Source organism: Hylaeus anthracinus, unplaced genomic scaffold, assembly GCF_026225885.1.
Source record: "Hylaeus anthracinus isolate JK02 unplaced genomic scaffold, UHH_iyHylAnth1.0_haploid 3, whole genome shotgun sequence".
NCBI lineage: Eukaryota > Metazoa > Arthropoda > Insecta > Hymenoptera > Colletidae > Hylaeus > Hylaeus anthracinus.
The window spans coordinates 5,209,491-5,236,319 of NW_026535284.1; the positions used below are offsets into that span (position 1 = coordinate 5,209,491).

General features: G+C 34.2%; 4 protein-coding genes across 4 annotated transcripts in view; 2 read left to right on the forward strand and 2 right to left on the reverse strand.

The window, feature by feature from the left end:
* The first annotated feature begins 1,172 nt into the window (after positions 1-1,172).
* LOC128893725 (mucin-12-like) lies at positions 1,173-15,651 on the forward strand. Its single transcript, XM_054154915.1, has 9 exons — positions 1,173-1,238; positions 1,763-3,357; positions 6,098-6,654; positions 11,760-11,875; positions 12,036-12,173; positions 12,623-12,824; positions 13,185-13,409; positions 14,103-14,312; positions 14,618-15,651. Exons 1-8 carry the CDS (start codon positions 1,173-1,175, stop codon positions 14,189-14,191), a joined length of 2,988 nt encoding a protein of 995 aa, XP_054010890.1. The 3' UTR covers positions 14,192-14,312; positions 14,618-15,651.
* A 222-nt stretch (positions 15,652-15,873) lies between these two features.
* LOC128894417 (vacuolar protein sorting-associated protein 52 homolog) lies at positions 15,874-19,743 on the reverse strand. The gene is made up of 9 exons (XM_054156135.1): positions 19,355-19,743; positions 18,698-18,873; positions 18,208-18,592; positions 17,950-18,132; positions 17,662-17,787; positions 17,408-17,592; positions 17,246-17,330; positions 16,986-17,189; positions 15,874-16,872 (listed from the first exon to the last, which is right to left on the reverse strand). Exons 1-9 carry the CDS (start codon positions 19,586-19,588, stop codon positions 16,423-16,425), a joined length of 2,028 nt encoding a protein of 675 aa, XP_054012110.1. The 5' UTR covers positions 19,589-19,743; the 3' UTR covers positions 15,874-16,422.
* A 515-nt stretch (positions 19,744-20,258) lies between these two features.
* On the forward strand, positions 20,259-21,908 carry LOC128894431 (mitochondrial import inner membrane translocase subunit Tim29). The gene is made up of 3 exons (XM_054156157.1): positions 20,259-20,580; positions 20,655-20,756; positions 21,386-21,908. Exons 1-3 carry the CDS (start codon positions 20,442-20,444, stop codon positions 21,775-21,777), a joined length of 633 nt encoding a protein of 210 aa, XP_054012132.1. The 5' UTR covers positions 20,259-20,441; the 3' UTR covers positions 21,778-21,908.
* A 773-nt stretch (positions 21,909-22,681) lies between these two features.
* LOC128894415 (1,4-alpha-glucan-branching enzyme) overlaps positions 22,682-26,829 on the reverse strand; it is a 6,169-nt gene continuing 2,021 nt past the window's right edge. The window contains exons 4-10 of the mRNA XM_054156134.1: positions 25,711-25,920; positions 24,868-25,175; positions 24,585-24,785; positions 24,161-24,513; positions 23,914-24,098; positions 23,340-23,628; positions 22,682-23,068 (exon numbers count right to left, since the gene is read on the reverse strand). Coding sequence (XP_054012109.1) covers positions 23,061-23,068; positions 23,340-23,628; positions 23,914-24,098; positions 24,161-24,513; positions 24,585-24,785; positions 24,868-25,175; positions 25,711-25,920 — 1,554 coding nt within the window. The 3' untranslated portion in view covers positions 22,682-23,060. The remainder of the gene's footprint in view (positions 23,069-23,339; positions 23,629-23,913; positions 24,099-24,160; positions 24,514-24,584; positions 24,786-24,867; positions 25,176-25,710; positions 25,921-26,829) is intronic.

The following is a 26,829-nucleotide window of genomic DNA, read 5'->3' on the forward strand; positions in this document are numbered from 1 at the left end:
AGCACCCAGCCTATCAGAGCAGATTTTTCCCGCCTTTCGCTTTCTTCCACATTGCTGGTTAAACTGCCAGAGGTGCAAACGGCGTATCCTGGTGTAAAAATTGTCCAAGCGTTTAATTCTACCCGAGGCTTCCTAATAGGATATTTTTAAATTCATTTAAATGAATTTCATTAATGAAAACAACTTAATTCTTATTTAAGCAGAGAAGGTTTCTGTCTTGTTGGGTCAATATTTACCATCTTTTTTTCTTCTGAAGTATAGACTCCAAAGTGCTTTAATATATCATCCTCTTTTCGTTGGTTTATCTGTAATAAATATGAATTTTTGAGATTGAAAAATATAGAAATATTCCAGAAATTTGTAAACTCATTAAATGGAAACAATTTAATTTTGAATTAATTAAGGGAGAGCACCACTAGTAGCTATTAGTAGTTATTGAAACAAAATGCTGAAACTTTGAACAAAATTGAATTACTTTGTACACACAAAAATCAAACTTAAACATTGAGCAAGAAATGAAATAACTGAGGCATTGAAAAAGTCATATTTTGCCTTAAAGAAAAAGCATTGCAGAATTTGAAATAGTAAATATTGTAGTCCTCCAACTTGAGTAATGAAACATTATAATTGTATTACACTTTTATATTTTTGGAAGACTTATTTTAGTTTTAAGGGAGGGCACCACTAGTAGCTATTAGTAGTTATTGAAACAAAATGTTGAAACTTTGAACAAAATTGAATTACTTTGTACTCACAAAAATCAAACTTAAACATTCAACAAGAAATCAAATAACTGAGGCATTGAAAATATTATATAATACTTTGCCTTGAAGAAAATTCATTGCAGAATTTGAAATAATAAATATTATGGTCCCCAAACCCTTGAGTAATAAAACATTACAATTATATTACATTTTTATATAGAATACCGTGACGTAATTAAACCAAGTATAATAATTGCAGTTCACATAGTCCAGTGTACGTAAGGTCAGCGCGTCAGTGGCCACAGTTTTCCCACAGTTAGTACGAAAAGCTCACCGCTTACTCCAGGCGCGGCTTCCTATCTGTTCTCCTTTTACTGATTCGCGATACACATAAGAGCTATGTATCTCGCGTGCTCAGGAATTCCATGAATAAGTGATCGTGGAATGCCATAAGCAGTCACGTCGGTCATGTCTCGACTCTGGAGATTTGGATTGATAGATCGCTTCGATATACTCGATGAAGTTACAGCGTGCGTAATGTAATCGGAGATGGGAAAGTTGTAGCGGAATCGTAACAAGGAACCAGTGGACTGATTCGGAGGAGCATAACATAACGTGTACGATTTATGTAATCTATTAAAAAAGGAGGAACGCAAAGTTACTCTGTTGCAACACTGTTTCTAGACTTCAAGTTTCGAATTCCAAATTAACAGGTTGCAAGTAGCTATGATATTATACACTGCGTATCAAAATTAAACAAACACTTGGATTTCGAAGGTTTCAGGCTCTTAAAATAGTGTTTCATAAAACCCAATTATACTACGATATTCAAAGGGCCGAGAAATAAACAAAGATCATACATATATACATGTATACATATATTAAAAGTATGAAATTCATATTATAATACTTGCAAACTAAAATAAATTTCTATTTAGATTAAATTTTTGAAAGTACGTTTGCAAACGTTTTATTTTGCATCAAGATCTTCAGTCTAATTATAATAATTATATCCATAATTGAATGGCGCAACTAAATCGTTGTATACATTTCTTCAGGGTCCACCATCCCACGACCCACGACCTCGTCTCTCAGCCTCCCAGCAAGCCCAGATCCTTAGCGACGTGCAGCAACACCAGCAACGCTACAGACGTCCCCAAGAAGTCTCCAACAGCTTCCCAAACGTGGACCACTCCAAGCAACAACCAGGGACCTTGGCAAAGTACAAAGTAGATCGTTCAAAGCAGCAACAAATTCAGCAATTATTGCAACAGCAGCAGCAGGTGCAGCAGCTGATCCAACAACAGCAACAGAAGATAGCTCAGCAACTAAGCAACACCAATTACCTAGGGAACGCTCCGTCTCAGGTTCAGGCTTCCCCCAAGCAGCAGCAGTTCAGCAGTCAGTACTCCGGCCAGTTCCAAAACCTCCAGCACGACCTCTCGCAGCCTCTGTTCAGCGATCAGCAGACAGTCCAGCTGCAGGAATACCTAGCAAAGCAACAGGAGTTAGAATTACTTCAAAAACAGAGACAACAGTTGTTGCTGGAGCAACAGGAGTTAAGGAGGCAGCAGGAACTGCTGAGGCTTCAGCAACTCAGAAAACTCACCTCGACGACTCCCGTAGCTGTAACTGAAGCTTCTCCGAGCACCACCTCCTCTCCTGTCCTAGTGTCGCTGCCAACAGCCAGGAAGATCACTCCTTCGGAGACTCAGCTCTTCCTGAAAGCAATTGCCACGCATCAAAAGAAGTATTCCACGACACCAATCCCAACAACCACGAGTAAGCCTACTACTGTTACGCAGAAAAGCTATCAAACAAAGGTAACTGCTACCCAAAACATCCCAGAGAATCTTCTGAGCCTTATCCAGGACCAGGAGAGTCGATACGTTCAGCAGGGTAAAGAGAAGCCTCAGATTAAGATCGTGTACCAAACTGAGAAGCCTACGACTGAAAGAGCACCTACTACCAGGGGCAGATCTGCGTTGAATTCGGAGAGGGATATACTATTGAAGCAGCTGAAGCTAGCTTTGGCTCAGTCTGTCGATGACGATGTTAGGAACGTCAGTACTAGGGACATTGTCCTTCCCAATGGAAAAAAGATTCAATTTATAGACGCACCAAGTGGTTCATCCACTGCTGTACCTTCGGATAGCTCTAGTTTGTCATCTACAGTAACGTTGGCTACTACAACGACTATCAAGCCTCCAAAAGCTATTCTAGAGGAGTTGACCAAGGGTGTGCTCCCTCCTGGAGCAGATTTTGAAGTTATTAGGCAGAAGAGCGATGGAAAGCTAGAGGAAATTGGAAAAGCACCCATACAAAGTCTCCCAGCGAAGAAGGTCACCTTTGTTGTCTTGGAGGAACAGCCGGATGGTAGTTACAAAGTTCAAGGAGTTAAAGGGAACGCTGATAAGGAGGGAAGCGACGTAGAGTCGATTGTGGAGAAGATCAAGAAGGGAGAGTTGAAATTGCCACCGAGTTCTTCGAATCCTGTCACTACATCTTCACTGGAGAATGTTAGGACTAGTCTCGACACTGATTTAGTCTCAACGAGGCATAGCTCGACGACGTTGGGACAGAGCACTGGGTCTACGACTTTCCGTCCGACTAGTGTCAGGTCTACTTTAGCTTCTGCGAGGTATACTGAAAGGTAATTGTACGATGAGGATTGTTTAATGTACTAGATTGCCCCATAAGTTCCCGAACACTTGCTGCTTACCAATAAATCATTTTATAATAACATTATAATCGGACTGTGGTGGTTTTTCGTCCTGGACCCGCTAGTGAACTCATCAATAAGGCTATCTAGCAGGTTTGTGCCTTAGACGCCAGATGTTTAGGGTTTTTTTTTTCGTTGGTTTCTCTTGTGTGATGCTGCGGTGCCTAGGGAGATACCCTTATAACCCGCTTTTCTCCTTGGTGAGTTTGGATGTCTTTCTTGGTTCTTGACGTGTAGTGTGGAGATGATTTTCTTGTGTGTTGCAGGGTAAACAGTTTCAAAAAACCTGATAACAGTAAAAAATACGAAAAGATGAATTAGTTTTGTTCCTATAAGGAGTCACTTACCATTTTGGGAGTCCTTAATCTAATTTTGAGTGGTATTTTCTCTGTTTTGTAATGTCCTAACGTGTTTGTTAAAGGATTTGCATGTTCGTAGTCATATAGGTTGTGAAGTCTTGATTGTATGTAGGTTTCCAGGTATTCGATGCTGGTATCTCTGTGTAATAGTTGAACCGAATAGTCTCTGTCCTTGTTTAATATAATTTTTAGGAATTTGTTTTGGGTTCTTTGTCCTATTTTGATATAAGTTTTGGTTGCAGTGATCCAGATTTGTGCACCATATGTTAATATGGGCCTTGCGCACATTTTGTAGAATAATATTTTTTGTTTTAGTGGAAGTGTGCTGTTTTTCCCTATTAGTGGGAAAAGATGTTTGAATACGCCTATTGTTTTTCTTGCTCTATCCTGTATTGTATGCTTCCACGTAAATTTGTTGTCTATCCATATGTGCACCATATGTTAATATGGGTCTTGTGCACATTTTGTAGAATAATATTTTTTGTTTTAGTGGAAGTGTGCTGTTTTTCCCTATTAGTAGGAAAAGATGTTTGAATACGCCTATTGTTTTTCTTGCTCTATCCTGTATTGTATGCTTCCATGTAAGTTTGTTGTCTATCCATAGTCCCAGGTATTTGACTTTGTTAGTCCATTCTATTTGGTGATTTCCTATTTTAATTTTTTGGGGATTTTTTGTTCTTTTTCTTGTGAAGAATATTGTTTCTGTTTTGGTATTATTGATATCTAATTTCCATGCTGTGAAGAAATCTGTTATATTTGTTAAATGTGTTTGTGTGTTTGGATGTTTAGAGCGCTTGTGAGAAGAAGCGCTTGCGTTCGTCCCTCTAGTGGTGAGGATAGGAGGTGCCACCACAAAACAATAATTATTCTTCAAAATAAATCCCATCGCTTCTGATAGTTTTCATCCATATTTCTGCCAATTGTTCAATTCCGATTTGGATCAAGTGTTGTAAAGAATTTTAATGTCAAACATTCAAGCATCAAGTGTCCGGGAACTTATGGGACAACCTAGTAGGTGTAGTATAGAATTAAATCAATTGTAATCTAGTTTAACTGGGATTGAACTAGGTCCACTTTAATCTCATGGAAATACTTTGTAAAGGAATATAAGAATGACTTAAGGTAGTTGTCCTGTGGATTTATTTAATGGAGGATTTTAACAAAACTTCACTTTATTCCAATTTTTAGTTCATATTCAAGGAATTTATATAAAGTAAGCGAATATAAAGTTTGAAAGTGATTGATCAATTAGTTTTTGAGTTATCCTTCCCGCGGATTGAAAAAATATTGTTTAAAAAAGAAAAGACGTCATATCTCAAAGACGTCTCTGTGAAATGAATTGAAAAAATTACCAAATGTACAGTACAGTCTCCATAAATGCACAAATATCTCTACCATAATAAATGCACTAAAACCATCCCCACCACTGGGGGGTATACCCCTTGGGGGGTTTAGGAGCTGTTCCTGGAATTTTTCTGATTAAAATGAAACCAAACACGACGTAATTCGCAACATATGTACTTGTAACAACTTATATAAGTTACATGATATATTATGTATCATATATTGTAGAACACTAACTAAAAACAAAATGCATGGTAAATATCGTCCAAATTATGTCGTGTTTGGTCTCATTTTAATTAGAAAAATGTCAGGAATATGATGGTAAAAGTTTTACAACAAAAAAGTTAATAATAAAAAAGTTTCACCGTTGCATTACATTGTCTCACCAACATACTCTGGTGTTTTCCTCTTCGTTTACTCGCTGTCCTTATCTACGTTCGAAGTTCGTCGGCAAGCATCAAAGAATATACGAAGTCTACCATAAATGCACTAGTTCAGTCCCGAGTTTGTGCATTTATAGAGATTTTACTGTACTTCAAATCATAATTAAAATATTCTCAAAGTTATAAAAACGTTACATATAAAATCTTCTCTGTAAAAAGTTGAAAACAGTTTAGATCACGGTTTAGTTAACCATAACGTTAGTTTACTCGTTATAGGCAAATAAATGTGATATTGTTAAACTTTAAATAAATATTCCTTCTGAACTAAACATGATAGAGAATTGTAGTTTGCAACATTTCTTTCCTGATAAATTATATTAAATAAAAACACCCTGATTACATAAGACTTTCTTGTCTCGCACCAGAACATTCCATTAAAAGCCATAAACTTGGAAAGACTGAAACAAAAAACCCAATTGTCTCTAATATTGCCTGTTTTAGTGTTACAGTCAATAAAACAACTTTGCGCCGTAATAAAAACGATAAAAATAGAAATAATATTTCCTGCCCGTTCTACTTTCGCAGTAAACCCACGGAATACTTCCCCCACGTGACTATCTCTCCAAATTCGGTCTCCTCGACCGACAAGTACATGTCATCGGCGTCGAGCGTTGCCACCCACGTGTTCAATTCTCTGAGTCCATCGAACACCACCCCAAAGTTGAGCCCAGTGAACCAAGACGGTCAAGTGATTGTGAAATACTCGACATCGACCAAGAGCCACTTCATTCCAACCATGGCACCGGTCAATGAAATCATCACGACGACACCGTCGTTGGTACAGACAACTTTTCCGCACCACTCGACCAATTCTTACGTTCACTTCACCGGGAGACCAACCAGTGAAACTACCTCGACGTTCAGGCCAATTTCTACCACCTCGAGACCAGCCTTACACAATGAGAACACCATTTATCAGGAGGGCTTCGAGAGGTCCACCTTCTCCTCGCCAACGGAATTACCTTCGGGGAAGGGAAATAGGGATCAGGAGAGCCTGACGACGTTGTTGAAGAGGGAAGGACTGTTCGCCATGACTAAATACTTGAAGCAGTCGGGACTCGATAGCGTGTTGAACGAGACTGGTGAGTAATTGAGTGTGGAATGGTGATTACATTGGTTAAAAAGGGTCAATTTAAAAGAGAGGAATAGTTTGTAGGGTTGAGATATTTGGATAAGTACGTCTTCTTATATCTATTTTAAGGTGGTCCTTCCGTGGATTTATTTAATGAAGGATTTTAATAAAGCTTCACTTGATTATTTTTCGATTAGATATGAATCATATAAGCCTATTTCGATTTAAATTGACCATTCAAATTTTATAAATATGGACATTACAGATTTTCACCGTCAATTTGTTCAATTTAATGAAAATAACTAGATATGAAAAAATTGTTCAAGTAAACATTGTTCGTTTTTAAAAGGACAATCCGAAACAACAAAAATTTATATGGCATTCCATTTAAAAATATGAATCCTTGTGCCCCTCTGCCCCTTGGGGGCCAACCAGCAATAGCCCATACATAACATGAAAGGGGCGATGGTACCCCTATAATACTAAACAAAAAACTTGTCGATATCGCTAATAGTTTTCGAGAAAATAGCTTCTAATGAATCTGAAAAAGAATTGAAAATCAAACGCAAACGAAGTTATGGAAGGTTAAGGTCCTTTTCACGTAAGCGAAGAGAATCTACAGGGTGTCCCAAAAGGGTTGTAACACCTTGAAAGGGGTGATTCGGGAAGTGATTTGAAACAACTTTTTCTTTAGCGAAATTGTTGTCTGAGGCTTCGTTGACGAGATATTAACGGAAACCCCCGACCAATCAGACCGCGAGTATGCCGATGGAGCGCCAGTAGTAGGCGTGGCTACGCGCTAGACGTCCGCGCTCATACGCTACCCCGTACGCTCCACCGGCATACTCGCGCTCTGATTGGTCGAGGTTTTTTGTTAATATCTCCTTAACGAAGCCTCGGACAACATTTTCGCTAAGGAAAAAGTTATTTCAAATCACCCCCCCAACCACCCTTTTCAAGGACCTCCAACATTTTTGGAACACCCTGTATGTGACGCATGCGCAAGAAAATTCACTGCCTTAAGGTCTATTTACACATATCCGTAACGTGTCAGCACAGATGGGCAAAATCCTAGACGTCGAATAAATCTGGTTTGCCAATATGTTTGTCTCGTTTCCTCTTTTGAACATTTTCCAGAGAAAGAAATAATATCAATTATTGATACTATGATTCCACAGCAACGATTGGCGCCAAAATCAGGAAAACCGTTTTTTCTAGTTATAAAAAATGAATTTTTTCTGTAAAATTATTTCAACCCCTATCCCTATGTCATAATTTATCCACACAATTAATATTATTGCATGCTAGAAAGTATTTCCAATTTTCATTCATAATTCTATTTTTCTTTGGGACGACTAAAAGCGCCAGTTTTGTGGTCGTATTAGATACTTTACTGCTAAAACCAGTGCGCATGCGCGACTGAGAGCCAAATCTGGCATCACAGATTGTACATGCTGTTCTGTGCCAGTTTTTGTGTATCAAAACAACAGGCATTAGCGATTTAGGCATAGTACAGATATCTATCGTTATAATGGTGAAGATTTCTAAAATTCTGAAGAGAATGGTAACTGTTGGCAATGCGCTATGCCGCGAATGTCGCATTTACCTGTATAAGAAAGCATCGGGCACCGTGTCCAAACCAGTCCAAACCAGACAATTCTTAGGAATTTCTTCGACTTCACTTCTTCTGTCGAAGTGTCTCCTATGGATAGCGATTTTCCTTTGTTCCAAACTTTTCTTTCGAGTTGAATCCTCTTCTTCGTCTGTAACTTTTGTTTCGGTCGAACAGGTTTTTCCCAGTGTTCACCAACAACTGTTTTCATCGACACTCATTTTTACATCTTTTTTTAACTTTAAAAAATTCTGTAAAATATGCCTCTCGCTGTCCGAGAGAAATGTAGAAGAAATCGTGCACAAACATAACTCTGTTATATAACAAATAATACCCCTAAAATAGTCTTGTAATTTTTTGTGTTAAAATATGAAAATATTCAATTCATACTTGACACATTCATAATTCTAGTTTATTTTTTACGTATTTAGGTATTAAATTCTATATATACTTTATTTATTGTACATCTTACTTATAGTATAAAAACTTATAGTATAAAGTATAAAGTAGAGAAAAGCGTTACCAACAGTGAGAAAATATTCTTAACAATTTTAGTTGGCAACACTGTGTATTAAGATACCGTTTCCTTTTATTGAAATCAAATATCCATTTATATCAAAGTAATCAGTTTTATTCAATTTGAATTTGCTTTACACTGTCCAATTCCTTCTCAGTTTATCTTATTGTAACCGAAAATACTTTTATAAACGTACTTGAAGTACGTATTGTAACCGAAAATACTTTTATAAACGTACTTATATTCTTATATAAATTAGGGAAAAGTTTCCTCCACTCGTGATAAAAAAGTACGTCCTATATAAAATGATCAATCGCGCTTAGTGTCGTTGCATTGTTCCCTTTGTAACTGACTGTTCAATAGCCACCAATTAATCGTTAGTACAACCACTAACGATACCTAATTACAAAACCAATGATTGACTTCTAAATTATATAGAATGTAACATTGAATCAAGACAAGGAATTATGTATATAGGACAGTTAAAGAAACAGTACGCGAAGCCATCGCCTGTCGATGATTACAACGAACAATTAAGTCTTTTGTAATTTAAAGATTCGTCCAGCGAGAAACAGACATTATTGTTTCAGCGATGAGGCGTCTATGTGGAAATCTTTGGTTATCCGTGAGAACATTTTTCCAATGAATGTTGCTTGACTAAAAGTGACTGGCGGGAATTAACGAGCAGTCGTGTGAGGGATAATATCCCATCACAACAGCCATTGCTATAAATGCGTCATATATAGGGTGATTCGTTGGTAGTCTCGTGATTGTCTTATTTTTCTCACGTTTGAAAAATAAGGCAATGGACAAGAAAAATCGGTGAGAGTTATTGCCACAAACCGTTATTGGGTTTTTCCTAGCCTTTATATACATCCTCAAATGTCTACAATCACATTTGTGTTTTTATTTTTGAAAATGCAGAAGTACTTGAAGAGTATAAAATTAATTTTATTATGTATAGGTCTAGATACACTATCACGATAAATGCCAATAGTCAAACAAACAGTCTTCTTTATATTTACTTTATACGGACAATTAGTTTCTTCGCCCCAAAGTATGATAAAAGTATAACAGAATTGGGATCAGGCGTCGTTTTCTGTAGCTACAGCACTGCGCGCTCGGCAGTTGTAACCAACGCCCATGCGCGATTCGGAGACAGCCTTGGTATGCTGTATTTGACATGTTGCCAACTTAAAATTGGAGACAAACTGACTAGTCTTGTCAAGGATATTGAAGTAAAGAAGCAAAATTTTCTCACGATTCTTTTTCTAAAATATTCTTTACATCACTCCGCATGCCACTCTAACGCCCGATTTTGTAATTTTGGTCTTGAAACTTTATAAATAATAAAAGTATGGTTTTTTTTTCTTATAGAATAAATTTGTTTACAAACACTTTTTCCAAAATCGGGCCTTACAGTGGCATGCGCCAAGGTATAAGGAATATTTTGAAACCAGAATTATTAGAAAATATTGCTTCTTTGCTTCAATATCCTTGACAAGAATCATGCTAGCCTAATCGCCCTGTCCTCGTCTCTCCTGCAATTGTTGTATCGCCCTCTCTGTCCTTGTCCCGGAGTTTCCTACTTTTTCCGCAACTGTCGCTGAAGTCAACTTGGAGTTTGGCTCTGGGTCCTGCGCACCCTTAAATAGCTTGAGGATAATTTAACAGGGTTGATTAACTAGAATTTTTCTCCTTTGTTTTTTATGTTATTCTTAAACAAACAGTGTTGCGTTTGTCACCCTTCAAACTGCTTTGAATGTATTTATTCACAAAGTACACGCAGCACACGAAACAGAAACGTATATCAGTATTGCCAATTACTTAATGGGACAGTACTACTAATTTGAATTTCATAAACTAGAAATTACTAGAAAAAAAACTAGAATTACTAGAAATTACACAAAACTAGAATTTACTGTAATTTTAAATTCAAATTTACTTTCTGTTACATGCAATAATACATAAAAATTAAAAACCCATAAAATAGCGAAAGGATTAGGTACAACTTATTGTATCATTGGTCTTCAATTATCAGTTAATTATTCGCACGTTGAAGAAACGTAGAGATGTTGCACTTCCTTCGATTAAAAGTCGAAGAAGCGTAACGGTGTCATTTCATGTCCAACGATGAATGGCCGGATGATAATTATTATAGTAATTAAGAACCAACCATCCACCGACAGTAATAGCATAGAGTAGTTTCACAGAGACGAATATTGTTGTTTTTAATGTATTTATTAATTAATTAGGTTCTACCTAAACTGAGGATCATGTTTGCAAAATAATTCCTTTTTAATATTCTCGTATAGCAAAAATGACTAAAAATGAAATAAGAAATTAATTTAAGATGGTCCTTTATTATCAAATTTATTATCAAATGAGAAAACAATTCTAGTTTTTGCAGATTTACATTTACAGAGATCAAAATTAATCAACACAAAGAATTAGTACAATTATTCATTCTTCCATCAAAGCATTTTTTATAAAATTGTGTGAAAATTGTCAATTATGAATATCTATCCTTTTTAAGTAATTTTGAAAACATTAACTTTGAATGGCATCCAAGAACAATTCTCCAACTCTTTACCATAAGTAACGGTTTTTGTTACTATATGAAAGAAATTCTAATCGCAGTTAATAAATATTATTTAATTTATTTCATAAGTATACGTCTATTATTAACTAATACGATTCATCAGTACGAAATTACTTTTAGGAGCAACCAGGTTTACACATCTGATCATTTTAAATAGTACAAAGCTTTTAGTATAAAAATGCATACTATCCTTACTTATTTTTTCTAAACAATACCCGATACATAATTTTGAGTTGCAATGAACACTTCGGAATGACCATAAACTTCAGGAAGTATAGTTACTCTTCTTATTGCATTACTATTCAATCTTCTTATTGTGCAATGATTAGTAATTGAGAATCAATGAAACTTATATGATATTTATACTTTGTTATGATGTTGCAGGTCCATATACATTATTCGTTCCGACAGACAAAGCTTTCAGGACGTTGTTAGTGCAACTTGGAGGGCCAGAGAAAGCGGAACAGAAATTCCAAGAAAATCCAAGACTCCTCAGCGGGGTATGTTAAATGATCTTTTCATTGATCACTTCCATCTTCCATCTTCCATCTTCCATCATCAAATGCCATACACTTTGCTATTACTCAGAATTAAAAACTCTTTTACAATTGAAGACCCATATGAGTCCCTTTATATACAATAAATATTTTATGAAAACAGCTCCTCTTGCACCATGTCATACCAGGAGCCTTCAGGATTGACACCTTGCAAGATGAGATGACTGGTGTCAGCTTGGCTGGGACTCAACTACGAGTGAATGAATACACCATGCACGATCATGAGTGGAATGATGTGAAGGTATACCCTCATTTTAATAGTCATTGCATTATTACATATACTATAATACTCTTCCTAAATGAAGAGTGCAGAAGCTTATAAAACAACATTATGTACAGAGTTTCCAACCAAAACCAGAATGTCAACAAATTATGTCTTTATTTGTGGTAAAGATTTCGATTCAAAATGATTTTAAAAAACTCAATATAATATAATATAATTTCCATCAGTTATTAAACAAATATATAATTCAATGCAAAATTTCAAGCTACAGTATTTCACAAAATAGATTTAATAGTTTCTATCGGTTTGTTTTATTTCTCAAGGTCAACCATATTTTTCTGCATAGAAATACTTTTTTAATATTCTTTCTTTAGTGTCTGAACATATTCCTTTTCTAATAAGACACCCTGAATATTGAGAAAGATAATGGATGCTATTTCTTCATTCCTCTTCATTTCTATAAGCAGGTGACAACGATAAATGGAGCAAAAGTGGCTCCGAATAAACACGACATTGAAATCCCTCAAGGTGTTGCTCACGCAGTGGACAAGGTCATGTTCCCTCTTCCGGTTGGTGACTTGGTGCAGACTCTGCAAGCTGATCGAGAAAGGAGATTCACAACTTTCTTGAAAATGCTTTACATATCTGGCCTACAAGATACCCTGGCAGGTAATCAAGGAACAGAATTTCTTAAACGTAATTAGAAAAACATAATTAATTAATAGAAAAACATAAAACCATAGGAAATTCTAAAGTTACTTGAAACATTGGCATCTACTGTCAATTGCACAAGTGTTGGGCTAAATATAATCCAATTAACAATTAACAATTGATCAATTTTAGATTACCTGAGGCAATCATAGATCAAAAGTTGCAACAAAATATGCAAGCAAATTATATGTAAATATATATGAAGTCTTTTGCTAGGAAGTAACATTGTTAGACCACGATTGAATAGAGTATTTTAGATTAAACTAACAAAGATAGTTAAGTTAAAAGAAGCCTACATAGAGAAATGATATGTTCCAGGACCAAAGACCTTCACCATCTTTGCTCCAACGGATGCAGCTTTCAACGCCGCAACTTCTAAAGATGGAACACCAGTTTGGACAGATGAAGATGGGCCAGAAGCTGCAAAAGCAATCGTTTCAAGACATATCATACCATCGACCCTCTACACAGCGGGGATGAGATATTATTTACAGAAGGATACGCTTCGTTCTCAATCGCCAGTCCACATCCATAAAAATGGAGGTGACTGAAACATAGATTCAAATCAAATAAGATCATCTTCTTGATCTTTTAAGAGATTCATAGATTGAGCATTATACATTTCTGTCTGCAAATTTTAGAGACTTCCATGTTGTAGAATATTTTAATATTCTGAATAGTCATGAATCTAAGTAATTACAGTATAGAAAATATACCTGTATTCGCTTCATTATAAATAGACTGTAAGTATTTATGCATTGATAACAAATGAAGATATAGGAAAATACACAAAGACATATAAAGACATACTTTCATTTAAATCTCAATTCTTTATCTAAATCTGTAAAAACAGGAATTTGCATAAATATCCGCAGTCTAGTTATAAATATCTTTCCTGCATAACAAATATTCATGAAAAAGCTGAAATCTATGCAGGCAAAGACCAACAAAGCACAATACAGCATAATACAGAATATTCCAATGTATTACAGCATAATACATAATGTTACAGCATGATGCAACATGATACAGAATATTCTAACATAATACTGCACATAACAACACAGCACCATATAGCATAACACTAAAAATTGCACTTTAATGTAAATAATTATGCATATTTATAGTTCCACACAAAGTTATTATTTTTCTCTCGATACTAATCATTATGAAATAGCATTTCTAGGAATAGATTTTGCAACGTGGAAATAGTAAATGCTTCCTTTTTTGTTGCAGGTCGAGTAAAAGTGAACGAGGCGCATGTTGTAACTCATAACGTTCCAGCGACAAATGGAGTTTTACATGCAATCGATGGGGTACTATAAACGCGCAACTGTTAGATCATGTTTAAAAAATTTGTCGATCAGATACATCTACTATTTAAATTGAATTATGATACAGTTACAGAAGATTGATATAGAATTTCTGGAAAATCAATTTATTCACGTAAGACATTTATTTTCATAACTAATATATGATGGTTGAACTGATTTTAATTGAAACTACAATTGCAAAGAATGAAAAGCTTTGCATGTACTTGTAAACAAAAATTTGAAAATATATATATCTGTATATACATAAATTAAGAAACTAAATCAGTGAATTGCTAAATGTTATAAGTTATTGCTTCTCAAAGTATTTTATATTTTATTTTATAAACATGAATTTCTTTCTTCTTTCACAGAAAGTAAATTCTTTTAAGAAATGTTCTTTCTTCTTCTAAATTTTATAATCTTTCAAATCATTTATAGAGCCCCACTAATTGAAAACAGAGGTTTGGTACAAAGTATTCCAAAACAAACACTTTTAATAAAGTTATATTCAAACAAAAATCCTCTCCGTCACTGAGCTCCTCAAGTTTGGGAACAATTCATGTATTACAGAAGGTTATAGAAGTCTCTGCGATTAATGAACAAGTAAGATTTGCCATCGATGTTGCGAAATTATACAAAGAAAGAGTAATGGGACCTTGTTAATCATACGTAGAAATACTGCAAGCCGGTCGAAGGAAGAATCGACTTGAGAGGCCTTGCTCCACTCATTCCAACGTAGAGGATTTTTTTCAAACTCTATTGGACGATGAGTAGATAATAGAATAGGATACATATTATGAGGAATATCAAAATCTGATGAAAAATTATTTGTTTAATCTTGAATTCATGATATATGCTATGCTCTAAATGTCTGTAATACTAAGAGCATGGCAAAAGTTCAGGAATCTCTTTATAGAAACTTCCACGTCCAACCAAATGTATTTCTATAATTATAATTAATTTTATCTTCTAATTATAGTCGATTCTTTTTTCAAACCATTATTTATATAGCATAGATGTATGTTACTCGCTCATGTGCTTCCGGTCAAGTATGAAAAGTTCATCATTGTATAGAATGATAACGCAGTACCATGATTAGTATTATCGGAGTATGTATTATTTTATAAATAAATGTACAGTATGATTTTCATAAATTATTATCATTATTTCACTAGCAGAGAAACTAACAAACTAACAAATATATACTTTTCAGTGAAGATAATATCTTCGAAGCTATTTAAAATTAGACAAGTAAAATTAGATTGGATAAAAGAAAATTAAAGTTTAAGGGTATAACTAAAGTTTGTTATTATTATTGCAGTAGTTTTTAAATAAATTTCTTTAAATTAGAAAATACATCAAATTAAATTATATAATAAAAATTACTGTTTATTAATGTTATTAGCTGTAGTTTTAATATAAACTTCTTTAAATTAGAAAATATATCAAATTAAATCATATAACAGTTAAGATTACTGTTTGTTAGTTTTATTTAAATTTTTATTGTGTTCAGTAGTGCTGTCGGAAAGCATTTTTTTTTGTTGACTTGACGGTATCAGAAGATTATGCTAACTACTCATTCCTTTGGGTCAATGATGCATCCCATTCATTACTTAATGGTTGATTAGCATAATAAAGTGTGTGGCAGGTTTATTAGAAAGAATGACAAGGCTGTGTTTTTAAAATTGATTTTTATTATTGCACCTAATACGTATTATAATTTGATTCTATCTTCATTCGTTAAACGTTCCTCTAAAGGTTAAAACATTCGGTTCGCGAGCAGCTCGAATATTCGAGTTTTCCGACAGCCCTGGTGTTCAGTACACATTAAATAAATACGCAATATATTTTTCTATGTATATTCATGTCCACATCTACTTCCATACATCTTTGAGAAAATCTTAATCATACAACACACAGCGTACTCTATTTTTACCTCATTCATACTTATTATAAGTCTCATAACCTTATGATAAATTGGATTCTTTAGTTCACATGTTAAAAATGTGTACGATGAAAGCTAGGTTATCCTTAAAAATGTTGACGTCTTTTCAAATATAATTTTTAACTTTATTCGTAGCTTCAAAATGTGTACGATGAAAACTAAGGGTCAGTGTGGAAAGTGTTTTGATACAAACCAATGCAGACAAGAAACATAAATTACTGAGTATAAATTATACAATTATTTCTTTCTCTATTGCAATATAATTTTTAATAAAACTTTATTTTCATCCATTTATAATCTACTTTGGGCTAACAACGTTTAAAATGTTGTTCGCATTGTATTTCTTAATTTCTACCTTTATGTGATGAATGTTTGTTAGCTGCGTTCGCGCGTTCAGCGGCAAGGTATTGTGAAATCTGTGATAGTATTGTACCAATTGTGTCATTGCACGTTGTACCAGTGCTGTTCCAAGCACCAAACTGGGAAACGAGTTCAGTACTTCCCTATTAATTTCTTCCAATGCTCGTTTCCAATTATTGGTAAACGATTGAACAAGACCCAACGCTTTTCCCTCCTGTTTCTTCAAATCCTCCGTCTGGCCTTTCTCAATTAACACCTCAGACTCTTTCACTAACTGTATTATTCCACCAAAGTATGGATTCAAAACTTCCTCGACATACTCTGCAGAACGAGCGTTTAATTGGTCTCGGAAGCTTTCTGCTTCCTTTGAATTGTCTCGTGTTCTTTCCTAAAAATTAAGTATATATATATTTGAATTTTCCAAGTTTCAAATCAAAATTAAGTTTTAAATTTTAAATAAAACTGACTATTCCTCCATGTACTTGAATATCAATATCTCACCATGAGTACACCAAGAACTAAATCATAGTTATTGATGAGGAAAACTAGCTGCTCGATTCTATTGGGAAATATGGTTGCCATTCTTAATAAAAAGCATTGAACGGCTTCTCTTAGTTCAGCTAATAGCTGTATTGCACCTTCGCAGGGGAATCCTTCCACTACACTGATCATCGCAGCACTAAACTCAGCATACCTACGTGTAATCTGTAAATAAACATTACAAGCATTCTTCTTTCGCTTTCTAACATTTTATGACTTACATAATGTGGTCCAGTTTCCTTGTTTAGTTTCAGTGGATCGCAGTCCTTTATGCTTTGAATATTCAATTGAAAAACATATTCAAACCTGAAATATACACATCGAATGAAATTTTAAGTTAGCAAATTAATTATTAAATGTAGATATTTAGTTTATATAGATACCTAGGCCAAATGACTGAGTTCATATTATCCCAATACTTATCCAATGCTGGCACTGCTCTTTTGTGGCAGGTTAATTGGTAACGCATTACCAAGTGTAAGCAAAGAAATAAAGCGATAGTATCATAGCAGTCGTCCACAAAAGATTGCAGGTTTTTCACCATCAGATTCAACGTCTTTGCCATTACCTACACAGAATACATTAATTATTTTCAGTAAAACTACTTTGTTAAAACTCCAATATCTTTCAACTTCACCTGGTTGAAAATATCCATAGCTTGTGTCCCACGTACTTTAAAAAATTCAGTCAAGAACAAATACTCTCGACAAGCATTATCTACAAGAGCATACTGTTCGCTGCGAAACAAGGCTTCGTAATGATACTGTAGAAACAAGATGCACAATTAAGTTTTCATACCAATACTGTGAAAGTAATGTACTGCGAATGAATAATACAATTACAAAAATTGTAATTAAAGTATCTATATCATACGTATCAATTTCACAGTGTTCATCAACTTTATAATAATCACTTTGCTACTTACTTTTGTTTTAGATGCAGTGTGAGGTACGATAATAGGTGCTTCCAGCTGCGAAGTTAAAACATCTCCTCTATTGCCAATAGAAAACACAGTGCCCCTATTCTTCAATGTAGTTTTATGAAAAATACCTCTTCCCACAGTGTCTTCAACTCCCATCAGATCGTCTTTGGTAGCACCTTCCTCGAACTACACAATGAGTCTCGAATAAACTTAAAAAACAGTTATACCATGAATTTCTAGCTTTTTTTATTTCTATATTACCTGCAATTTCATTAGCCTCGAAGAGTAAGATTTGAAATAAGAAAAATATATTTTACTCATCGTGCTAACATATTCCCCACAAATCTCTTCAGCTACATTTCTTTCATTTGCTAAAATGAACTCGAAGAAAAATTTGTACTTCAACATATTGTTTTGGGGCACTTGGTAATTCGTCATTGGCTTTCTGAATTTGTAAATCTGTTCTAAAAGATATGTTCTGATTTTTGCCATTGCTTTCACTTTCAATTTTTCTAGTATATCTTTTACATCTAAGCATGATTTTGCTTCTTTGAAAGTTTGTTCTTTCACAAAATTGATTTTGTGATTCAGTGTCTGCAGCTGGGTTAAAAATTCCTTCTCTGTTACGGGATAATCCATAATCCCCCTGGAAACATCACGTTATGTTACATTTTCATGCAAATTTTACAAAATTACAAGTTTTATTGCAGAATATTAAAGCGTTTCATTATTTAACAAATTTATTTCTTACGCAATGAGAGCTTCTGAGACTGTCATGTCTTCAATGAACTGGCTAAGGGGACCTCTGATTATTTGTCTATTGGATAGCTGTTGGCTCATTGCTATTGATTTACGTTGTAGAAAAAGTATCTCTGAACTTATGCTCCCTAGATCTAACTGGAAACTCATCAACATCAACTCCATTTTCTACGAAAGAATTTCTGAGATGTCTTGAAAGGATAATGGGGTTTTTTAAATTACGTAGTGAAAAGAATTTTCTATTTCTTAGTAGTAATGTCACAGATACAATGGTATATACATATTATCGAGAATATATTTAAATAAATGTTACTTTGATATATGAGTATAATAGAATTTACTTTAATATTAACAAACTACATTGCAGCATAACACTGTATATCAAGGAAATTTAAATTTGACGTATTGCTTTAAGTAATCATGTCAAATATTAAAACAGAAATGGTAGATGTATGCTAAGATCAAAATTGTACTAGACTCAATGTTTCAATGCGATATACACCAAAAATTAAAGCAACTCACTCTAAAACACCATTATTATTATTATTATATATGACAGTACTAATTTCAAATGCGAAACATTACTACAGCTTCCACTTTTAATAAAATAAAAATTTTTGTTTATACTTTACACAGTGCACACTCTAACCTCTAAGATGTTGTCGCACGCAGCGATTTGATTATGAAGGCTCGCTATATTTTCGCTTTCCTTTATATAATCCTGAATAGATTTATTCTCGACTTCCTTTAATTCTTTCTCGATCTGCCTGGAATATTGTCGCAAGTCCGTGCCAGTCTTCAAAACTTCCTGGACAACATCGTCTCCGAGATCTTGTGGCAATTGTACAACATTGTCGTTGAAAATATTAGTCTCGCCTGACATTTTACTGAATTTGTCTCGTTTCGTAAAATTCTGTAATTGTCCGAATTTGTATGAACCTATGTACAGTGGAAAATGTTACAAGCTATTGTATGACATAGTCTTTAAAGTGACACGCAGCGACACGAGTGTCAGTGACATTTGTTGAGCTGTCATACACAGGTCCATGCACCAGTGTTACCAGATTTGGCTCCCACTCGTGCATGCGCGTCGAGAAAAGCTGACCGCGCAGTGCCGTAGCTATAGGAAACAATGTATGATTCCATAGCAACGGTTAGCGCCAAAACCAGGAAAACCGTTCTTTAAGTTATAAAAAATGTGTGTTGTATCTGTAAAATTATTTATCCACACAATTAATATTATTATAGGTTAAACTTTACTTTGGTGAACCTAAAATTTTCAAGTTTTTTTTACTTTTAGTTAGCTAGTTTAAAACTAGCATTTCCGGATTTTTCTCTCGACAAAATCTACAGGATTATGTAAAAGAAACTTAAAAATTGTAAGACCTAAAGCTAAAGTAAAGTGCAGCCTTGTTATATGATAAGGAGTATTTCTAATTTTTCTTTGAGGCGACTAAGGGCGCCAGTTTTACGGTCGTATTAGATACTTTACTGAGGCTAAAATCCCGTTTGCGCATGGGCAATGTTTTTAGCGCCAGTGACGCCATCTATCGTTCGATCCAAACAACAACTACAACTTATCGAGAGAAAGAAGAGAGGTTATGATCGTCATGTTCCCTTTAAAAATTGCTGCATGTTCGTATTTAGTAAAGACATTTGGTAATTGATTAAAAAAATGCATATTTTGAATGACATTGTAGTCTGTTCATGTTCATTATCATAACTCTGCGATCAACATGAATTATGGACAGGTTTCTCGACTTCAGAAGTATAAACTTATTTCAAAATTAACGAATTTGATCGGCAATGTGTCCAGCAAAGTGAAGAATTTTGAAACACCAGAGAGGTTGAAAGGAACATTCCTCGAACGATGGGGTTGGTATTTTATTTCAAGTGCAATATAAAGTAAAAGTAATACAGAACATATAATTTGATACCTTTGTTTACAGGCAAATACTGGAAGAATGTTTATATAGACTACAAAGATGTAGCCGATAGCGTTGTCAAAGACTGCAGAGAACGTCCTATACGAGCTTCTGTGTATGCTTCCTGTACGTATGATACATTCAAAACTTTCGCAACTTGATTCTTTAATATCGATATTAGACACTTCTGGGTCGAGGCCTTATCCTTTTGAAATACAATATTTGATCCACATCATCGTAGCTAATTTCTTTAGGTTTTATAGGAAGGATATGGCATGTACCCTCTAATAACTCTTCAAGTAATGAATACTCTCGATCGAAACAATCAATGGAGATCGCACATGCTTAGAAGTTGCAATCGCTAAGGGATACAGTACTTTTCTGCTAATGCAAACAAGACACGACTCAATTAAAACTGAAATCTTTTATTGCCCTGTGTTCAATTTACTTTTGTTGCTGAGGAGCAAACGATTGATTTCTATGATAATTATTATGCTTGAGATTGTAAAAGATTACAAACAGTTTAGCAAATGGGTGAATCCATTCATAGTCCACATGGTTGGTTTCTTCGGATGCATATATTCATAGCACTTGAAGAGTTTTTACAGATTCTTTGCAATTAATAAAGTAAAAATAGTGTATCAGTTGTAGCAAATTACAAAAATCTATTACAAGCAATACCGAAGTGAATTTATATGAACTAAATTAAAAAATGGATGAAAGAAATTTAGAATTATTACAGTTTATTTCGTTAGTTATAGGATTGGGTGTGTATATGAACAAGCATAATCCAGACGAATGCATCTTCAGAGAACAGTTATTGCAAAGTACTATGAAAGTAATGCAAGTGGGACAATCCATACGCAATCCCATATCCGAACATCACGTGAAGTGGCTAGGACAGTGCTATAACGAAGGAATTATACGGCAACTGAATTTAGGTATAGTTTCTTTAATTTGGTTGGATAACTACGATGAAGCATGTTCACTATATAAAGCATCATGCTCTTATTTGAAACCTCGATATATAACATTCTATCACAGAGTGGTGGATGTAGGATTCTTAGATACATGGTGGGTTTTAGAAAGTAGAATGAAAGATTATGATGTAAACGAAGCAGAATTTAGTAATGTGGAATATGCATAAAATGTTTTAGGCATGTTTCTATTATGCGAATTACTTAAAAATTGCGTAATTTTTTGTGATGAATACTTAACAGTACAAACTTTGTATGAATGTGATTGCTTGTTATAATAAATGTATGTTATTAATTACTATTTATCTCTGTTATTGTACTATTAACGTAAATACTTTATTTCCCAGTTGCTAAAAGATATAATTAGCAAAAATTGAGTTAAACTAATTGTGTAATTATAGAAATTTCATTATAATTCTGTGCCAAGCGAAATTATGTGACAAAGAAACCAGATGAATTTCTCTTCAAAATAGAAAGCGTTGAGGTAGATGTATATTCTTTCTATGTCTAAAATGAATCTTTAATATAATCTGTTCTTGTCTCTCTTTAAATAAAAGATAATATAAGACAAGATCAAATTAAATGATAAGTATACAATGTTGAAAACATACTCAGAAAATCCATAGATGTTTTAGCTTTAGCTTCCGCCAGTTTATAATGTACCATAAACCTGAACTGGACTATTAGTTCAATTAGTCCAACCATAATGGATTGTTAGGTAATTATAATCTATTTTTTTTTAATGTGTATTTATGAAGATATTTAAAAAAAAACTGCTAGATCTTATCTAGAGAGCATTTTAATCCATTGAAATTTTTTTTTAAATAACTTCATAAATACACATTTTATGAAAACAGTGGATGTGACACTTTTGATAGAGAATTTAATTCCCCATAAAATCATTTATATAATCTTCTCCTTGACTCTGCATATTTCACGTGATGTTCGGATATGGGATTGCGTTAATGCATTATTATTAAAGTCATATTTCACAAACCCTTTGCAAATCTAAAATAAAGACTAATAAGACGAGTTTCTACTAAAGATGATTTTCTATTATAATACATCTAACAATAAAAGGATATTTTTCGTTTTATTATCAGAACTATGTACAAGCAACATAACAATATAAATTTTAACTTTTATATCACAAACAAGTCTTATCCAGTTGAATGATTCTCAACCGTAGAAAAATGTATATCGACACGAGTATTATAGGAGTATTATGTACCAAACACATTCGATTCATTATTAATGTTACAGCTAAGTCTCATTGTAGGGTTTCCAAAGACACCATTCGCGACTATTTTACAATTAGCACTTTCCTCTTAACTTTAACAGTTTCTAACAAAATAATAATGAAAAGCTTTGGTACAAAAAATAGTTTCTTCTTAAATTTGTGCATAGTAGTTTAATATCAGTCCTTGTTTTCATTATGCCCAATACAATTTTCTCACGTTTCTGAAAACAAAAAATTGCCATTAGTATAAACAACTAACGAGATATTCCGATGACTAGACTGCGTATTTTATGCATTTATGATATAAACATAATAAACACATGCTAAACATAAACAAAGGGTATATGCACTTATGCAAAATTAAGTAATAATATTATTATATTAATTATAGAATATATTCAACATTTATTATGTATATTTTAAGTACGTTGAATATTTTATTGTATTTATTGTCATAAATGCATAAAATCCGCAGTTTACTGATGACTTTACCTCGACCGTAAACAATAGCTGTGCGACAAGGAATATAAACCATCATCTTGTTCGAATAATTAGAAAACGGTTCTGGCGTGGTAAAATGTTGCACGTTCTTGTCGACGCGAGTTTCCCCTCCAAACTCTTGATCGTCGCTGCACAAAAGAGTCCTGTAGGTTCCTGGGATCTTCACTCCTATGGGGTAATCAGGAAACGACTTCTCTGGATGGAAATTGAAGACAAATATGAGATCTGCCCGATCGAAAACTACGACTTTATCCTCCTCGTGTTTCCAACTTATGTATGCCTGCAAAGAAAGATTGTGTTATCAAAGTATAACAACAGTTTCATCAAAACACAAATGGTACATTCCATGAAAAATTAATCAGTTTTGAATCTTCGATTTGTTGAGTTGTCTGAAAATTTTGTATATTATTCTATTCCCAAGAAACTATTTTGTGAATTTTTAAAAAAAGTTTTTCAAGTCGATTTCGAGATATATAAGTACAACTAAAAAAAAATCGAAGATTCAAAACTGATTGATTTGGCGTGGAATGCACCAAATACAGTTTCAAACATTTCTAAACTTTACAGGGTAAGAGTGCAGCCATCCGTATTTTTCTTCGAGAGTATTTATGGCACGATCCCAATTGTTCATGAATTTGTATTTCAACATCTCATCGTCCACTAAATTCCATTGACGCCTGGCGTAGTGATAACTGTCTCCATTGCCAGCTCGAGGGAAATCCAGCCATTCGGGGTGGCCAAACTCGTTACCTTAAAATTCACACTTGGAAATTCTGATAGGAAATTATTATTTAAACGATTTTAAAGCTTACCTATGAAATTTAAATATGCTTCTCCTCCCAGCGCATGTGTTATCAACGTGATCAGATTGTGAAGAGCAATTCCACGGGTGATGATCGGGCTAGGTGGACTTAGCAGGCTCATATGCGTGTACATCTCCTTATCCATAAGCCAGAACGCTATAGTCTTATCCCCCACGAGAGCTTGATCGTGAGACTCTGAATAAGCCACTGTCTTCTCCATCCACCTGCGATTACTCAGCGTCCAACAAATATCTCCAACCTTCCAATCCTCGTCTTTCACTTCTTTTAGGAGCTTGATCCATTTATCAGGGATAGCCATGGCTAAGCGATAGTCAAACCCTACTCCACCTTCAGCGATGGGTCTTTAACAATTACCGAAAATGATTAATAATTGAGTTATGCTAAAGGCTGCGATAAACTTATATCTTCATACCTGCAAATTCCAGGCATTCCACTGACATCTTCTGCTATTGTAGTCACTTCTGGATATAAATAGTGTAACAAGTGGTTTGCAAGCATTAAGTACACTACTCCTTCGACATCAACATTCAGACCATAATATTCATCATAGTGACCACTGAAACCTTGTCCGAATCCTCTCGAGTGATACAACATTGATGTGACGCCATCAAACCTACATAAATTTTACATAATCAGTTATGTACAAGTTATATACTGTATATACGGGTACCATAAAACAAATAATGCTTGCGTACCTGTATCCATCGAAGCCATACTCTTCGATGTACCAGCGTAAGTTGGAAAGCAAGAAACGTAACACTTCGTATTCTCCATAATTAAAGAGCCTGCTATCCCAAAGTGGATGTTGACCACGATGACCAGAGTGGAAGTAACAGCTATCGGTGCCATCGAACATGTTCAATCCATCCAAAGTATTCTTCGATGCATGCGAATGCACTATGTCCAACAACACATATAGGCCATGTTGATGCGCTGTGTCTATTAATTCTTTCAATTCCTCTGGTGTACCATAGCGAGACGAAGCAGCATAGAATGAAGTTACCTTATTAAGTTTAATTCACAATCTGTTCAATGTCATCTATACATGTGTGCAAATGGTATTTACTATCGCAACAAAATTACACAGACATTTTTGTAATTGAATATAAAGTAATTTTAGAAACTGTAATAGGGAAGTAAATACAGTAGACAAATGTTCTGATAAAATGTTAACGTAATCCTAAGCTATTATTCACTTTTGTATTGTTACATAATATTTCTGTTTTAAACAGACTATGATATCTAGAGCATGTGGAACCTCTATTGATATGATTGAAAATCGTCTGTTTCTAATTAATATTATGAAGATTATAAGCTGTTATTTTTTTCGAGTATAACCTTTATATATGTACCTCTATAATATGTCCAAATTTCAAAAAATCTCAAAAGATGATTCAAATATCTCTTCGGGGTCGATTCATCAAGACTAACCCAGACTAAATTAAAGGCGAACTACAACTTTACAATTTTTGCATGATTAACACTCCGCAAGAGGTCCCAAAGAACTGATTTTCAAGTCGCTTACTAGAGATGCATACCTGGTATCCAAAACTGGCATAATAAGCATGTTCCATAATTGCCATCAGTTGTATAGTGTTGTAACCTTGCTTCACTATACGAGGAATTAGATTTTTGGTAAATTCTAAATATGTGCCAATTTTCAGTTCTTGAGTTGCGATACCAACATGGCACTCATAAATTCTGAGACTCTGCGGCCTTTTTGGTTTGGGGTGCTTGAATTTGTAAATCTGTATAGAGAGATATCATTTTTGATTATTAAGTATTATACAATACAATGAATAATTACATATGATATGATTACATAAATATATATTAAATAAATGTAAACAAATGAGGTGTTCCATTTATCATGACGACTCTAAACATTTCCATAGTATTTAACCCTTTGACTGCGAAGTGAAATGTTTGTATTCATCAAATCAATTTTTAAAAAATATCAGTTTATAGGGAATAATTAGACGAAACTTCTTTATATTTACAGTTTATTCATAGGACGCTTAGTTTCGAAAATAAAAATTGAAACGTTACAAGTCCATTACCAAAATAGAATTTCAAGAAAAAGGTCTTTTATCTCTAAAACTAAACGTCGTATGAATAAACTGTAAATATAAAAAAGTTCCGTCTCATCCTCTCCTATAAACTAATATCTTTTTTTAAATTCGATTGTTCGACTGTTGCTTTTTTTTCTTTAAGACAATAGCAACAGGATCAGACGACTACGAGATCTGAGGGAAAAGGTCTGCTGAGTTTTCAATTTTTATTTTTAAAACTAAACATCTTATGAATAAAGCTATTCAATTCATCGCTTCTCCTGTAAATTTTAGTTCCTTGCGGTGGTCCTGTTCCTGTAGTAAGATATTGATGCAAATTAGTCTGTAGAAAATAAGGTGAATCAAGTAAAGGGACTCTGAAACCTTCAGATGAAGAAAGCCCTTCCCCAAAGCTTCAATTAATATAACAAAATTGTCCATCTATCTGCCAATTACTTTTTTATCTACTGGCATGCAGTTGATTTTTTAATATTTCTGTATGAAGTACAAAGAGGTCCTCCCTATAGCTTTTTTAAGCATTTTATTTGAAGCTACCTAACTCTCTCTCTCTCTCTCTCTCTCTCTCTCTCTCTCTCTCTCTCTCTC